The sequence below is a fragment of the Abrus precatorius genome, unplaced genomic scaffold, assembly GCF_003935025.1.
Source record: "Abrus precatorius isolate BTA unplaced genomic scaffold, Abrus_2018 Scaffold11, whole genome shotgun sequence".
Taxonomy (NCBI): Eukaryota; Viridiplantae; Streptophyta; class Magnoliopsida; order Fabales; family Fabaceae; genus Abrus; species Abrus precatorius.
Window position 1 is genome coordinate 24,239,574 of NW_020874303.1, and position 16,523 is coordinate 24,256,096.

Genomic DNA, 16,523 nt, shown 5'->3' on the forward strand with positions numbered 1-16,523 from the left:
TACCAATTTAATTATTTAGAATAGGTATTTTTAAAACAAAATATAAATTTATAACATACAACATTTTTAAAATTTTGATAAATTAATCATTTATTTCTTATATAAAAAAATATAAGTACTTCTTTGGAAGAGTATCTTATTACAAAATCCTTATCAACGTATGGGGATCACAATTCAATGATAGAAACACGTGTAAAGGAAAAAATTGTCACATTATTATTTAAAATAATAGGAAGCAATATGTAATTCACTAATTCAGTATCTAACTACTTATTATGACTTTCCAAGTATCATAATTCATAACGTTCATAGAATTTAGTATTAAATAATCCTTTTGGGGGACCCTTAATTTCTGTGTATTACCTCGTGCTATCGTCAATATATTCTCACTTTTAATTGTTTTTTGAGTTAAAGAATCAAAGTAGAGCTTCAAGAGATGAGAATATCTATGGTTGGTAGTTAGCTCAAGAAAGAAGGGTTTTCATAAAATAAGCCAATATATGCTTCTTTGGATAAAATCCAATTGTAACGTGCGAATTACTTGACTACCTAATCCCACCATTAGTTCTTTAAAATGGTCGCAGCCATAAAGCACATAACTTTCCTTAAGTACAAAGTTAGGTTCATCAATGCACATTTTGTATCTCACAGGATAATGCTTGCCATTATTAACCAATGAAATTTAAAGGGGTAACAAAGTGAAACATAAAGACATGTTGAGAAAAAAGCAAGCATCTCTAAACTTACTCATTTAATAAGCAACTTGTATTAGACTTCTATCAAAATGGGCCAGGCTCTTGTGTTGGACATGGCCCGCATAGAGCAACTAAAACTACATATTTTTTTTTAACGAGAGATTCCACATTCTCTTGTCCACTTTAAACCAATAGTCTTGCAAGAGAACAGACAAATGCAATTAATAGATCATTTGTTTGGATTATTATCTTTAAATTGGCTACTCTTAAAAATTGCTTTGGATGGTTTGCTACTTGGATTTAAAGAAGATGACGACCGATAAAGGAGAAGGACCTACAAGAAGGTGGGTGGGTGCATGATAGTGGCTGCCTAATGCTAGAAAATCTAATAAATAAAGATGCTCATAACTTAAGGCTTGAAAAGTTTATTTTATTTCTTCAGAAGATTGCAATTGGATTAGAGAATCAAATTTTACCAAGCTACTTGGCGATATTTGTGCACAAAATTTTAAGATTCCAATCTTACATTGTTGTTTTGATATTTAAGATTAACTAATTACTTTAATGTGTATGTATTTTTACACACACAATGACCGCATCAAAAGATATATTATCATATGATCATGAGAGAAGTTTTCTATTTCACATATCATGTAATTACATATTAACATTATCAAACTTTTTAATAATGTATATAATGCATAAAGATTAAACACCCTAAAAAACTTTCAACAAAATTTCTACCATGTTTGCATGATATTCAAATAAAACTTGATGACTTGCAATAGTTTAATCAAGACATTTGTGGGCTTATAAGAATGTTCCGTTATATAAGAAATAATTTGAAGTGAATTTCATAATACATTTAGAAAAGTGATACACATAAACATACAAAATATTAGATATATTAGTTCGGTTTTTTTATTAATTAACTTTTATTAATTTATCCAACATCCTCATTTAGATATGGATAGTGCTAAGGCGTAGTCTTGGGTCTTAGGAAATTGGTTATGAAAAAATAGAAAATATTTACTGTAAAAGAAAGATATTTCTAATGCTGAAAAATGGGAAATTATTTCAAACTTATTTTCAAGTAGTCTAAACTATATAACTAATTATATTAAATATCATTTAATTATTATAATTTACACTACACCTGCAATATATATATATATATATAAAAGTTTAACCACTGCATGGAGATCACATATGGATATAAACAGAGAAGGTAAAAGAATGGAAGAAACTTGTGACGCGCGTGTGGAGAGCCCTTTGAACCTAAGAGGCACTAACAAGTGCTGTTTCTCTGTTCTCAGCCAATTCTCGTGTTGATAAGGGCTTCCGTGAAAGCGATTATACGTAAAAGTTGAAGTAACATGTCAGAAGAAACTCGTTGCCTCATTGCACATTATTCAAGTAATGCTTTCGCATGCCAAAGGCCCTACACTACTCTACGCTGCATTAATGTATAATAGTAACCCTTTTAATGTTTTTAATTACGCATGTTAAGGGATTGAATTTTGCTATTGATACATCAATATTTTTTAAATTTTTTTCTCTTTTATTTATCTAGAAACTTAAAAATAGTGAGTGTGTTATACTATGTGTTTTTATTGCATAATGTTGTAAACAAATTTAAAAAAAAAAGGTATAAAAAATTAACTGCAATAACATTATTATTAGTTTCGCTTTTGGATCAATTACGCGACATGGTCTTTATTCCAAAAGGTGAAAAGCAAAGCATGTGTAATGTGTTGAGAAAACCTTGTAGCTAAGGATGGTCTCGTGGATTCGAATTTAAAAGAAAAAATTTATAAAAAGCTTGTTTTTATTATGAGTGGGATATAAAATATGAATTACAAATTTTGCAATGCAGTAAATGGTAGTAAAAGTTGAAATGTACAAAGGTGTATGTCATCAAAGACAATGATAAAAAAGGGTGTAATTGCATTACCAAGTTCCCATGTGTTCCACAGGAAGTTTGGAAACGTGACCCTTCTTTCACTTTAATTTAACTTCTTTTTCTGATTTGTGTTTTGGTTTGTGCGACGAATTGAAGGAGAGATCACGTGGAGTCTGGATCTGGTCCCGTCTTGCGGTCGGCCAATGCTTAACATCAAATACAAATCTTGCATGCATTAATTATTCTAAGAAATCATGATTCTTAAAACCCTTTATATATATATATATACATACATAACTCAAGATTTATTCATCAATATAAGAAATTGTAATGTGTAATTTTTGTTAAAACAAACATCAAGACAATAGTTTGTAGGAAATTTAAACATAATATTTTAAACGCTAATCTTCACTGGGAAAAATATTTGTAAAAGTAATTGTATTTTCTAGAACAATATATATGATAAGGTGCTAACTCTGAATATTATACATAGAGAAATTTTACTTTTACGGAATTTTATATAATATTTTTGTTAAAATATATTAAGAATAATATGCAAAATTCAAAGGGAAGATTACTTCACTGATTCTTGACCTCGATTTCAAGGGTCCGGACAAAACATTTGATGTATCAAAAGCTTACAGATTACAATGAGTATTAGTAGTCTGTTTTTTAAAGAATAGAACATAAAAATAAAACCTTAAATCATTGACTTGACCCTTGCCATGCCTTACGTTGCATTGTATGTTGCTGTAGCTAGCTCTCTCCGTCAAATAAGTAAAAATTGACCCACAAATCAATTCCAATTTAAAATTATTTCAATGATAAACAGTTTATAGTCTTTTTTTTTATTGAACAATTAAAATTATTTCAATGATATCGAAGCAACCTACACCAAATGGTTCATTCACACTCATTTCTTAATCAATTACATAATCGGAGGATAGTGTTTAAACGAGGCACACCATCATTGGACCATTTGCAAACTGGCCAGTTCCTCACTCACGCTCCTGCATGTGAGAATGAGTACTATAATCACTATATATTCTTTTTTATGTATTTGTACTAATAATAATACATTATTAATTGGTCGGAATAGTGATATAATTAACTAATTGAAAATCAGAAGTTCCAATGTGAACTTTCCTTTGGGCCGCACATCATTAGCCTAGAAATTTCTTGCAAAAGTATACAATATTTTAGAAAAAAACGAAATAGATTAATTAACATTAAAAAATAATAATTTAACGAAATCGATATATATTATAGAAAATGGGTGAGTGTAAAGATTGCTTAATCATTAAAAAAAAAACTTTTTTGTAATTTTAGAAAATATAGCACATAGTGACTGACAACTCACAGTTTGGCTTGGAAACTTTCATTCGAGTTTTATGGGTAACAGCACTGTGTAAACAATAGGGGTCACTTTTGCCATTGCAATTTGGTCCCTTTCTTTTAATTTTCGTATTTATCCTTTATCCCTTTTTCATTTATAATATGTCATACAAATTCTAAAACACGTCATTATTATGATACTGTAAACAAAAAGAACAAATTTTGGGATAAAAACCATTAATTAAGTCGTGATTGGTAAGCACTGTTGACTTTTGTTCATGGGGTTGCTATCCAGATTTCACAGGCACATTGAATCGTGACTATCTATGATAATTGATGGCAAAACCAGTAGTTTTAATTTTTCTTATTGTAAATTACTAATTGAAAATAAACATGTATGAATAAAAATTGAATTCAGTGCTGGCCTGCTGGGACACAGCAAAATGATTGGATTTTGAAATTTTACTACAATTTTTTTTTAAAGTAAAGAGGCAAAGAAACTGTGTCAGCTTGTTTATTCCCTTTCAAAATATTATATAGTAATTAAAAAGAAAAACAGTAAAGGATGAACATGATTCTTTCCAATTTTCATAACTTGTTTTATTTTTGCAGTGTAAATTGCCGTTTTTAATTGACTAACGGAGAGTCCTACGAAACTTGTGTGAATTTTAGTCAACATCGCCGTCTCTTGTCCAGTTTTCATTCAATTGGCATAGGAAAGGTTAAGTTTTTATTAAAGGTTATGGTTGCCATTTTCTCAAGTGATTTTGATAATTTTTTATTAATACTTTTTGTATTTTAATAATCCAAATAATAAAATTAGTACTATGGTAGTTTTTGCGCTGTGTTGAATTTTTTTAAAGAATGTCAGAGATAAAGCATCTTGACGTTTGTATTTATTACCCTAATAGCTGCATTTTCTTTTTCCCTATCTTACTTGTAATTATGGAAAGTTCTATGGATGGTGATGTGATGAGTTGGTGGGATCCAAATCATCTGTTACTTTTGTGAATTTCTTATATAATACTTCGAATAAAAAAATAACACACAGAAAAAGAAACTAACACATTAAAAAGAGAATGTTAACTTTTTATTGTCTTTCTAGTTAAAACATTGATCGGTCAGTCAACATTTTTGTATCTTATTTCTTTTTTAGACTTTTTATCTGTTATTTTTTATTATTTTCTTTTTGGGGCATGCCTATTTGAGTATTTGTGTCTTTACCTTTTACGAAAGCAAAAAATGAAAAGAAATAGCATGTGGCAAAAAAGATTTTTATTCATAATTCTGATATTAAGTTGAGGAAAATTAAATAGCCTATACTATATTAATTTTTACTCTATGTTTTAGGTACGGATACCAATAATTTTTACTGTCAAAATTTCTAGCCATAATACTAGAGTAGCTTGTACGTAATATTTTATTTTTTTTACGGACACAAGCCAATCCCACCGCCAAAAAAGGTTAATAATCACAATCTAAACAATAATTGACAATCATAATTCAATTTCAATATTGTGCAACTGCCTTTGTGAGTTAATGTATTGGATGATTTAATGTTGAAGAAGAAGCAACGACCAACATTTTGTGCCAATTTTCTTTTGCTAATTTTATGTTTACCGAAAATTTGTGTTAATATTCTATCAATACGCATATATTTACATGAAACTCCCAATAATTTTGCAGTGTTTGAAAAAAAAAAAGTATAGTGTAAGCTCATATGGTCAACATCTAACACCCTTTGGGAGGAGAGTCCTATATCTTCGCATGAGATGCATGCTCCACTATCCTCAATTTACTTTTGATTAGTTTTTCAAATTAAGTTTCAATCAAGACAATCATCATAAATTTCTCTGCCAACATAATCACATGAATGGGTTGTTATCCATATGTAGTAAAAAGATTAAGATAGACGTGGCTCTTTTTCAATGTTTTGCTAATAGCTGTCCAAATAGTATAATTGGAATGCCATGTATACATTTTATACTAAATAAGAAAAAAAAAAAAAAAAGCTGGCACATGAAAGACGGAAATTTCTTGGTCAACCCTTATGTGCTCTGTCTCTATGATCCGAACTCCAAATCTAAGTTGATAATGTGACAATGTGAGACCATCAAATAGCAGTGGTATCAGAGTTACTTGAAAGAGCATAATTGAGGCTGGTGTTACACATAAAGAAACACTGTGACATGAAAGAATCCAAGTACAACATCAATAATTAATTATTTTAAATTGGTATTGATTAGTAAAATTGTGAAAAATTACAAACAAATGTTGTTACTAGCCCTACCATAATAATCGTGATTCTTTTACCAAGGCACAAATGAAAAATATTTCTTGATGTGTTGACAGTAAGTTGAGTCCTTAGAGAAACAATTATCGCATTTTCGATTCACTTTCGTAGGGTAAATGCTACCATTATTTTTGAACCAAAATTATTATAATTCCTAGAGTTGTAAAGGCAAGGATCAAGATTAGATCCAACCCCACCACGACAGTGTTAAAAGAATCCATCCAAGGTAGAACTGTTTCTGCCAGCAGAATTAAATAAACAGATAATATGATAATGCATAAAAAAAAAAGATGAGAAAAAGTGCTCTGTTTTCACATTTTTCAATTGAACCCCTCTAACACACGCTCTCTCTCTTTCCCTCAGTCACAAACAAACACATCAACATTATATAAGCCTTTGTTTCAGACAACTTTTCCTGCACTCCTCGTCCTTTTCCTTCCTTCAACAAAGGGAAGTAGCAGGATCGAAACCCAAGAAATGGGTTTCTGGTCACCAACTCTGTTACTATGTCTCTTTGTTTCGTTTTCCCACCAAACAAAAGCTGAAGAATTGGACCTCTTCTTGAATGCAACCATTTCAAGCTCAAGCAGTGGCAGAAAGCTCTTAGGAAGATGCAACTGGTTCCGTGGCAAATGGGTCTACGACTCTTCATACCCTCTCTACGACCCTTCTACTTGTCCTTTCATAGATCCACAATTCAACTGCCAAAAGTACGGTCGCCCTGACACACAGTATCAGAAGTATAGATGGCAACCCTTCTCTTGTTCTTTACCAAGGTTGGAACTTTCACTTTCACTGCTTCAACCCTTTCAATATTTTCATGTATGTGCATCACGTTTGGTAGCTAACATAACATAGACATGAAAACGTTTCTATCAACAGGTTCAATGCATTGGATTTTCTGGCTAAGTATAGGGGCAAGAAGATTATGTTTGTTGGTGACTCTTTGAGCTTAAACCAGTTCAATTCACTGGCTTGTATGATTCACTCTTGGGTTCCAAAAACAAGGACCACGTTCACAAAGCAAGATGCGATTTCCAAAGTCACATTCGAGGTTTTTCTTAAAAATTCTTATTCTGTTTTTGTTTTCCTTCTTTCCATGTTTCGAAACTTTTTGCATTGAATTGTGGTGGTGGAAGTGATGATTGCTTGTTTGGTGTTGTGTCCATGCAAGTGGTGTCGTTTTCTCTCGGATTTTAGTTTTCATTTCAAAGTTGAAAATTTTAGTGTACCTGCCTTGATTGAACTTGAATACTGCTACTCATATGTCGGATTCCGTTCATATTTTTGTGTGTCGCTGCTTAAGCGCTGAAGAGTGATGAAGTTTGGGACGTGATTGATGGGGGGTTTCTCCTTTTGCAGGGAACATTAGTAATTGTTAATTTGAGGGATAATAAATGTGTGCTTTAATTGTTATAATTATACTTTACTTCAACTGTTGCTCTTTCTACCAATACCGAACGTGCACATAATATCCTTATAGCTAGATCAAAACATAAAAAAGAATTTACTTTTTTTTTTTTCTATTTCTTTTGGTAGTAAAATACTTTTTTAAAAAAATGTTTCTGAAAAGTGAAAACTATATTTATTACCACATTGGTGATGTTTCAGTTGCTTCATCTTTGTTAGGTTACGGTGGAAAGTGGAAAGGGGAAATCTTCCACTGTGAAATTTATATACTTAGCTAAAACAACAGTAATACTTTGTTCTTACTGTGCATTTTTCGTTTGTCGTTCATATGTGCATAGGAATCCTCAAAACTTGAAAAAGTTTGTGCTCCAAATTGTCAACACGTTCTAGCTTTATATAGAAACTTTGTTAAACAAATGTCTTAATTAGCAATGATTAATGTTGGACATCTAGTTTTCCCTCCAAATCTATGTTTTGTGCCGAGTTGTAGTAGTAACATCAAGTCATAAATCGCGGCTTAGTATTCTGCAGCACCCAACAGCCATCATTACTCATAACTAAATTATGAAGGGAGCATTACTCAGCTAAACCATTTTTCTGTGCATGATCCGTTTCTGCAACTTTAATGATTGAAAATTTGATATTTGCCTTATCTTTTCTTTCTCTCATTCAAGAAAATTTGATTAATTACTTACTTTACTGTGTTTGCCCACATCTAGTCTTCAATCATGCTATTTACAAAATATTACGAGTATAATTACACATAATTGCATATGGCTTCGTTCTGCTCTATTGAACATAAAAAAGTTTAAGTGGGCCATATATAATTATATATTATGTACATATACATGTATAATTATTTAAAATTGTAATTGCCACAGTAGTCCTAGGTTTGAAGATATGTCTACTGAAAATAACAATATAATTAGTAGTTTAGCTCTTAAATTACTTCCAAATTGGACCACATGACTAGTGGCTTGATTTATACGCAGCCCTCTGCTTGCACGACTTTTCCTATATAAATTCGCTAAGCTACAGAAGTGTCAAAAAATGGGCCACTTCTTTGTGATAAGGAGGAATTTCATTTTCTTCTAGTTACTTTTATTGCATGGTCTTTTATTTATTTATTTTTAATATTTTGAACCTAGAGGCAAGAAAAGACATCACTTGATAATTTGGTAGGGAAGTTTCTTAAGTATACTTACTTTGGTAGCTGACACGAAGAGAGGTGCCAAAAGAGAGAACTTAAAAAAAAAAATGCGAAAAATGGGGATAATTGTAGAAAGATAATTCACAAATATCTGTATAATAATAATAATTATTATTATTATTATTTTCAGGACTATGGCCTCCAGTTATTATTATACCGCACACCATACTTGGTAGATCTTGACCGTGAGAGTGTTGGAAGGGTTCTAAAACTCGACTCAATAAAGAGTGGTGATGCTTGGAGAGGGATGGACGTGCTAGTCTTCAACACGTGGCACTGGTGGACCCACACTGGGAGTTCACAGCCGTAGGATCAATCTTTCACATCATTATTAATTGTGTTATAATCAATTTCTCTTAGGGGTAAGCAATACTGATTATTTGTGTTAAATTAAAATCACATTGTAGGTGGGATTATATTCAAGAGCGTAACAAGTTGTACAAAGACATGAACCGTTTCATTGCATTCTACAAAGGTTTGACTACATGGGCTAGATGGGTTAACATCAATGTTAATCCAACCCAAACCAAAGTCTTCTTTTTAGGAATTTCTCCGGTTCATTATGAGTAAGTTATTTCTACTGCATCTAATTGATTAATTTAAGTAACTTTTTTTTTTAAATTTGTGAAATATTGCATGTAATAAGAATATGTATAATAAATTTTTATTCAAAATTATAATTTTTAATAAAAATTATTATTTATTAATTTTTTATCATGTAAGTTAAAAAATATGATTTCAGTAATAACGAGCATGTATATTAGATGATAATTTACTAGTACTGGTGGTGTATGTCATATGTTAACAAGGGGGAAAGATTGGAATCAACCAGCAAAATCATGCATGAGTGAGACGCAACCATTCTTTGGTTTGAAGTACCCTGCAGGGACACCTATGGCTTGGGTGGTGGTGAACAAGGTTTTGAGTAGGATAAAGAGGCCAGTGTATTTCCTAGATGTGACTACGCTCTCACAGTACAGGAAAGATGCACATCCTGAAGGATACAGTGGGATTATGGCAACAGATTGCAGCCATTGGTGTCTTCCAGGACTTCCTGATACTTGGAATGTGCTTCTGCATGCAGCTCTTTTTGGTTGAATGAAGCAGTGACTTAGTAACTTTGTTTATTAGGTCCAATTTATTAGAGGGAAAACCCATTGTTTTCTAATGTAGGAAATATTTAATTTGGCATTTTTCTTCTTGGAATTTGGACAATAAAAAATTTGATGCTCCTAATTGTAAATTTTCATATTATTTTGGCATAAACATGCCTTGATTGTACCAAATAGCCCATTTGGAATATTGAATAGCATTTGCAATGAAGTTTCTTATGGAATAACGTGATGTTTGATCCTTGTGAATCAAGTATACTTGATGAAATTCCTCTTTTCTGAAGCTTAAGAATAAAAAAACAAACAGAGAATCTGATCTCATTCTGCAAACTAAAGCAATGTTAAGCATCAACACTCCGCTTTAAATTACAAGAAGGAGCGAATAAGGCATCCAAATTTAGATGAAACAAACCTTTGTTCAAACTTTGACGAAAACTCGAACTGTTTTAGGTGCTCGTTGCTTTTTTCTAACCTTTCTATTTCAACTATTTAATAAAAAGAAAATTCTTACTTTCTCCAAGACAAGAGAAAGTGTTTTTTTTTACTGTCACGTTTTTAATTATCAAAACCCCTCACAAACAGTGAGGCCAAAATATTATCAAATGGTTGTAATTAACTTGGAAAGAAAAAGATATGGTGACAACCAAAGGAAGCAAAAATAAGTCTTTGAAAATATAATCTCTGAGAATGGGTTGCTGTTATTCACATATAATGGGCCTGCAGTTTGATGAGGTTGGGCTGAGTAACTACAGATGATAAGATTAATCCTTATCGTTTTTATGGGCTTAAAAATTTCAGTCCATTCCTCAAATGGAACCTAACTAACTAAACAAAAGCAAATAGTCAAGACCCAAAAAAGGCAAATAGTAATGACAAAAAAAAATATAAATTTCAAGTAGTCCTTGTTTCACGAGAAATATTATATCCTCTTATTATTTAAGTTTATAAATTTTGTTACTTACATAAAAATGAGACATTTCTATAAACTGTACTATAACTTTTAATAAAAATTAAAATAGTAAAAAAATATTTTTCTTGTTTGACATGTAGTAAGTGAATATTTTGAATTTGAGTGAGTTCATTGTTAAATTGTCTATTGTTATATTTTTAAATGATTTTCTATAAAACATTTTTATTAGTTAATTAAATTAATGATAATAACATTTAAATAAAATAAATAAATAAATGAGGTGCGATAACAGGCATGATGTCACCAAATAGTTAGATGGAGAGGGGACCAGGTGTCTAGCATTGTGTTGTCTAACTCATACGAGGCATTCCTTCAAGTTCCCATGTGTCTTAAACATGGAATGAACCCTTCCAACCCTTTCTATATCCAATGATCCTAATCTAAATATGCATTCCTCTTACCATGCTCATGCTGACCAATGCTGAGTCACATTAATTAGTTATAGGACCATCACACGTTGCAATTCCCCCTATTTCTTTTACCACTTGTCCTTCCCCATGCAAACCCCATCCACCTCCAACCTCTTCCAACCGCCAACACCTTCTCCTTTTTAATCACATTCACTTCCCATGCACACTCCACTTTCTACATTCTACCTCATTTCATTCACCCTCTTCTAAGATATACTCAAAGCATTGCCCCTGTTCTTAGAGTGTTAGTACTGCTACTCTACTACTAGTAGACACCAGCAACATGGCTTCTGAACAATTGGCTCGTAGAGAAAACACCACCACCGAGAGAGAGATTCACGTTGAGAAAGACCGAGTCCCCAAGATGACCACTCACTTTGAGCACCTTGCGGAGCAAGCAAAAGATTCTGATATTACAGGTGGCAAAGAGACTCCACAGGGGAGCATAGAAGCGTTACAAGGAGGAGAACAGTGCAAAGACCATGCAGGGAAAGCCATTGGCGACATTGGTGGACGTGGAAAAGCAAGAGAGACCCACGAATTGGGTCCTCACTTCGAATCCCTCGCTGACAAAGTGAAGGGTGAGGATCACAAGGGGAAAGAGAGTGACCATGCAGCCAATGTAGAAGCCATGCAAGAAAGAGAAGGTGGTGACGCTGTTCGTGATGTGGGCAAGTTTGAAACGAAAGGTGAAACAGAAGAAGCCTTAGACAGAGACAAAAGGGATAAAGAAAATCTCGAAAGACGAACCAGAGAAGTAACAGGAAGAGGAACAGAAGAGAAAGTTAAGGGAAGAGTTGGTGCTGAAAATGAAGGTGCAACCGCAGTTATAACTTGCAGATTGGAAAAAGGTGATAAGGGGAGAGAAGAGAGTGAAAATACTCAGCAGAATATGAAAGATAGATACGAGAGAGCAAAGCAACAAGCGAACGAGACACTGAATAACACAACACAGAAAAGCATGCAAGCAAAGGACATTGCAATTCAAAAAGCATCAAGTGCTGCAAAAACTGCAGCAGAATACACAGCTCCCGTGGCAGAGAAGGCAAAAGGGTACACACTTCAAGCAAAGGATGTTACCGTGGAGAGTGGGAAGAGTGCAGCTGAATATGCTGGTAAAATGGCTTCAAATTTGAAGGACAAGGCCACCGTTGCGGGCTGGGTCGCAGCCCATTATTCAACTGAGAAGACGGTGGAGGGAACGAAGGCTGCGGCCCATGTTGTTGAAGGAGCAGCAGGGTATGCTGGTCATAAAGCTGCTGAGCTGGCATCTAAGTCGGTTGGTGCTGTCAAAGGTTTGGCTGCTTCAGCTGGTGAGACTGCTAAGGATTACACTGCAAGGAAGAAAGACGAGGCACAGCGGGAATTTGAAGCCAAAAGAGCATCACAACCTCAGGTTTTATATAATATAATAATCTCGTTATTTCAATTATTAAAATTAAACTTTATCTTTTTAACATACCCTCATTAAAATTACATTTATAGTGTATTTTCATATAATTATAATCATGTTCTTTTTGCTTTCAGTAATATAATTATAGTCGTTCTATGTTTGTGTTTTTGTTGAGTCCTTAATTATATATCTTAAATAGTGAACTGCTTACTTTTTTAACACTTCATCATGAAGTTTGATTTAACTAATCGGAGTAATTGTGGTAATAACATGCTTTAAATATACTTTTAGATACGTGGAATAGATTTTGTGATATTGAGTGGTAGGACTTAACATGCAGAAGAATGTACGTGTTTAATGTTGTTGAAGACTATATATGCTGAAAATTGGCACTTTGATTTAGGAAGCTGAGGAGAGGCCACCAGATGGCGAAACTGTGAGCCAGAATGCACAAAAAACGAAACCCGGACAAGAAGGGAGGGGAAGCAATGTGTTGACAGCAATAGGAGAAACTGTGGGAAGTGTTGGGGAGAAGATAATGAAACCATTTGAAAGAGAAGGGAGAAGGGAAAGTGGGAATGACCAAAGTGGTGAAAAGGGGACATTGAGAAGCATTGGTGAAAGGTTAGGTGATGTTGCAAAAAAGACCAAGGAACCATTGGATAACATCACTGAGGGAGGAGGCGAGGTGTTGGAAGCTGCTGGTGAAACTGTGGGTGAGATTGGAAATAACATGATTAAACCAGCGGAGAAGGTTCAGGAACATCAACAGGGTCAAGAGGGACAGGGGGGTGGGGTGTTGGGTGCCATTGGTGAAACCATTGTTGAGATTGCTCAGACAACAAAAGTCATGGTTACTGGCGAGGGTGAAAGAGAGTCATCAAGGAAGAGTGTTGGGTCAGATTCTCGCTCAACTAATCGTGCCAAACATGAAGGATCACAGACTTGAGTCTTAGTGTTCTAAGGTTTAGTTATATGTCATGTTTACTTGACAGTAAGTTCCATGTTTTGGTTTTGTTCAATGGAGTTGTGACTAAATAAGAATAGTAAAATTGTGTCTTGTCGTAAACATTTTGTAAGTGTGGTTTCATCCGCAGGCAACTAAATATTAACTTTTGATGCTTTATATATAATTTAATAATGTGCTACGATATTTTTTAATAATTTAACACGATTATATTTTTAGAATATATCATTTACTCATTTAGTGTAATCAAATTTAACAAGGTGTCGATCAAACTTTTATAGGGTGCGTTTGATCTAGCCTTGTTCCCTCTTTCCCCACTTCTTTTGTTTTTGTTGTTGATGTGCACAAATAATAGTGGTTAGTGGCCAATGATATCCTCATGATTCCTTATCGCTTTAAAATATATTTTAATACCAAAATAGGATTGGCTAGAAATTAAGGCGAATATATATGTCAACCTTAGCACAAGAGTCAATCCTCTTTTAAGAACTTGTAATTATAAGATGGCTTAAACAATACATTGACGTGCAACTAAATTTTCGTGGTTACCATCAATTGAAGTTTATGTTTTATCTTATTTTAAAGAAAGATCATCTGTATCAACTGGAAAAGGAAGAATAATAAAAAAAAAAGAACAAAGGGGAAAAAACGAATTCCAGTAATGTACTATTGGCTTGATTCTGTTTAACTAGTTTATGTCAATAAACAAGAATAATTATTAGTTTATACCCTGTTTGATCCAAACAGAAGTAATGAATACTTGCCTTTCAATTTATATTTGAGCCTTTCAGGAGTCCCAAATGGGGCCGAAGGCAGGGATATTAGCCCTCTTGCATGCTCTAAGAACATCTCTACTACCTTCAGGATTGCTAGTAACAATAACCACTTCAACATTCCACCTAATAGCAGCATTCACACTCATTTCTGCTACATTGGGACGACCAGAAATGGCTGTGTCATGAACTATAACTTTCTCCTTTGAATACTTGTTCATCAATTCTCTTATTTCCTTCCCAAAGTTCAACTCAATATCCTTTGCTACCCAAATTAAGCACACGTCAGCTTGACTTGGCTGCAAAAGAAATGACAAGAACACACAAATCCCTGACCCTGTGGCTACCAACAACACCCTTTGATACAAATTCACTAGGTAAGGTAAGCCAGCAAAATGCATGGTGCGAACCCAAAGATGCTTTGGTGGGGTAGAAATCAAAGACTTGGTGAAGTCACCAACTGCACCAGCAAGCATCATATGCTCTTTCTTCCCATCAGATATGATCCCAAAGGCATGCCATTCTGACAAGGGTGATGGACTTATTCTACCTAGTAAACCTGCTTGAACACCACCTTCAAACTTAATTATTGAAGCATGGCTTGATGGTGCTGATACACTAACCGGAACCTTTCTAACACTCAGCCAAGGAATGACAACGAGAATTGTGATAGTTAAAGTGAACCAACATTCTTGCTTCTTGACCACCTTAAACATGGTCAAGTTATAGGTATGTGAAGCAGGTTCATAACTTGTGGAGAGAAGAACGAATAACCAAAGAAGGATGAGAGCAATCCAGCCGGCAAAGCGGTGGGTTCTCTCAAAAACATTGTGATGAAGGTGGCGAACAAGAGGGAAAGCTGCAAGGGAAGAGAGAAGAATGAGTGAGAGGATGGTGAATGCAACCACAATAATCTCCATGGAAGTTTTGTCTTTGTTTTTCAAAGTAAGAACTAGAGAATAAACAAGCCAGGCTATAGAAGAAACACCACAACCACTATGGATTCCTCCAACACTTTGAAGGAAAGAAGTGATGGCAGTTTTGATCCTAAGAGAAACACAAGGCCTCCCAATAGTCTTCACAGCTAACCAGAAAATAACTCTCAAAACTGCCTCACTTCTACATAGTGTAAGAGCTAGAATGTTCCCAATAGAGAACAGTGTAGCTCTAGATTTGCCATATGGGAAATACCCTTCAGCTGAAAGAGCCAGTGCCATCACATTCAAGGTCATGCAAACTATGAATAGCCCTTTGTATACTGTGAACCGTTGATCTAGCAGAATTATGGATAGCCTTGACCTCCTTGGTGGATCACTTTTGGGAAGTAGCTTTTGTACCTTAACTCCATTAGCTTTTTCTGGTTTTTCGAAATCTTGAACTTCAGCTATGAACTCAACCTCAACATCATCTGCATCAATGTCAATGTCACAAAAGTGACTGCTCGTCCTGCTCCTAGTTGGACTAATTATATGAGGTTGAGGAAGAACTTTGAATGAATTGGTTCGAGTCCAAGGAAGCCAAAGCCTAGTTCCAATTCGCTCTTCTTGCTTTGTTGGTGATCCAATTGCAAAAGGGTTGCTTCTGTTTGGATTGATTTCAAATGCCACCCCACGGCAACTTGAAAACCTGACCATCTTCATCTCTGTGCCTTCCATTTCTTCCATGGTAAATTGATAATCTATTGCCTTGAATATAGCAATGACAGGTAGACAATCTCATAATAGTAATACAGTACAGCTATAGATAGCGAATTCCATATATGGGTTGCATATTAGCTCCTAGACAAGGAAAGGCTTATGGTGTATATATAAAGAATAATCTTAAAAGCACTTACGTAACATCCTCTTAATTAAAAAAAATTAATTACAAAAAATTATTTTTTTTTGTAAATAATAGTGTGTAACGTATGGTTAAAGACTTCTGAAAATGAAAAATGTTGTCATGAACCAATCGTTATCTCAGATATCTTTCCTTATAGAGAAATCGGACTTGTATGAATGGATGTGGATAAAATGGAATTCATGATCACATATTCATTAAAATTATGATACT

General features: G+C 33.8%; 3 protein-coding genes across 3 annotated transcripts; 2 read left to right on the forward strand and 1 right to left on the reverse strand.

Annotated features, from left to right (window-relative positions):
* Positions 1–6,593: 6,593 nt before the first annotated feature.
* On the forward strand, positions 6,594–10,179 carry LOC113854581 (protein trichome birefringence-like 39). The gene is made up of 5 exons (XM_027485666.1): positions 6,594–7,002; positions 7,109–7,280; positions 8,977–9,152; positions 9,254–9,412; positions 9,656–10,179. The coding sequence occupies exons 1-5, from the start codon at positions 6,704–6,706 to the stop codon at positions 9,942–9,944; spliced, it is 1,095 nt and encodes a 364-aa protein (XP_027341467.1). The 5' UTR covers positions 6,594–6,703; the 3' UTR covers positions 9,945–10,179.
* A 1,442-nt stretch (positions 10,180–11,621) lies between these two features.
* LOC113855884 (seed biotin-containing protein SBP65-like) lies at positions 11,622–13,680 on the forward strand. Its single transcript, XM_027487514.1, has 2 exons — positions 11,622–12,734; positions 13,135–13,680. The coding sequence occupies exons 1-2, from the start codon at positions 11,622–11,624 to the stop codon at positions 13,678–13,680; spliced, it is 1,659 nt and encodes a 552-aa protein (XP_027343315.1).
* An 805-nt stretch (positions 13,681–14,485) lies between these two features.
* On the reverse strand, positions 14,486–16,135 carry LOC113855885 (adenylate-forming reductase 06235-like). The gene is made up of 3 exons (XM_027487515.1): positions 15,334–16,135; positions 14,762–15,249; positions 14,486–14,674 (listed from the first exon to the last, which is right to left on the reverse strand). Exons 1-3 carry the CDS (start codon positions 16,133–16,135, stop codon positions 14,486–14,488), a joined length of 1,479 nt encoding a protein of 492 aa, XP_027343316.1.
* Positions 16,136–16,523: the final 388 nt, after the last annotated feature.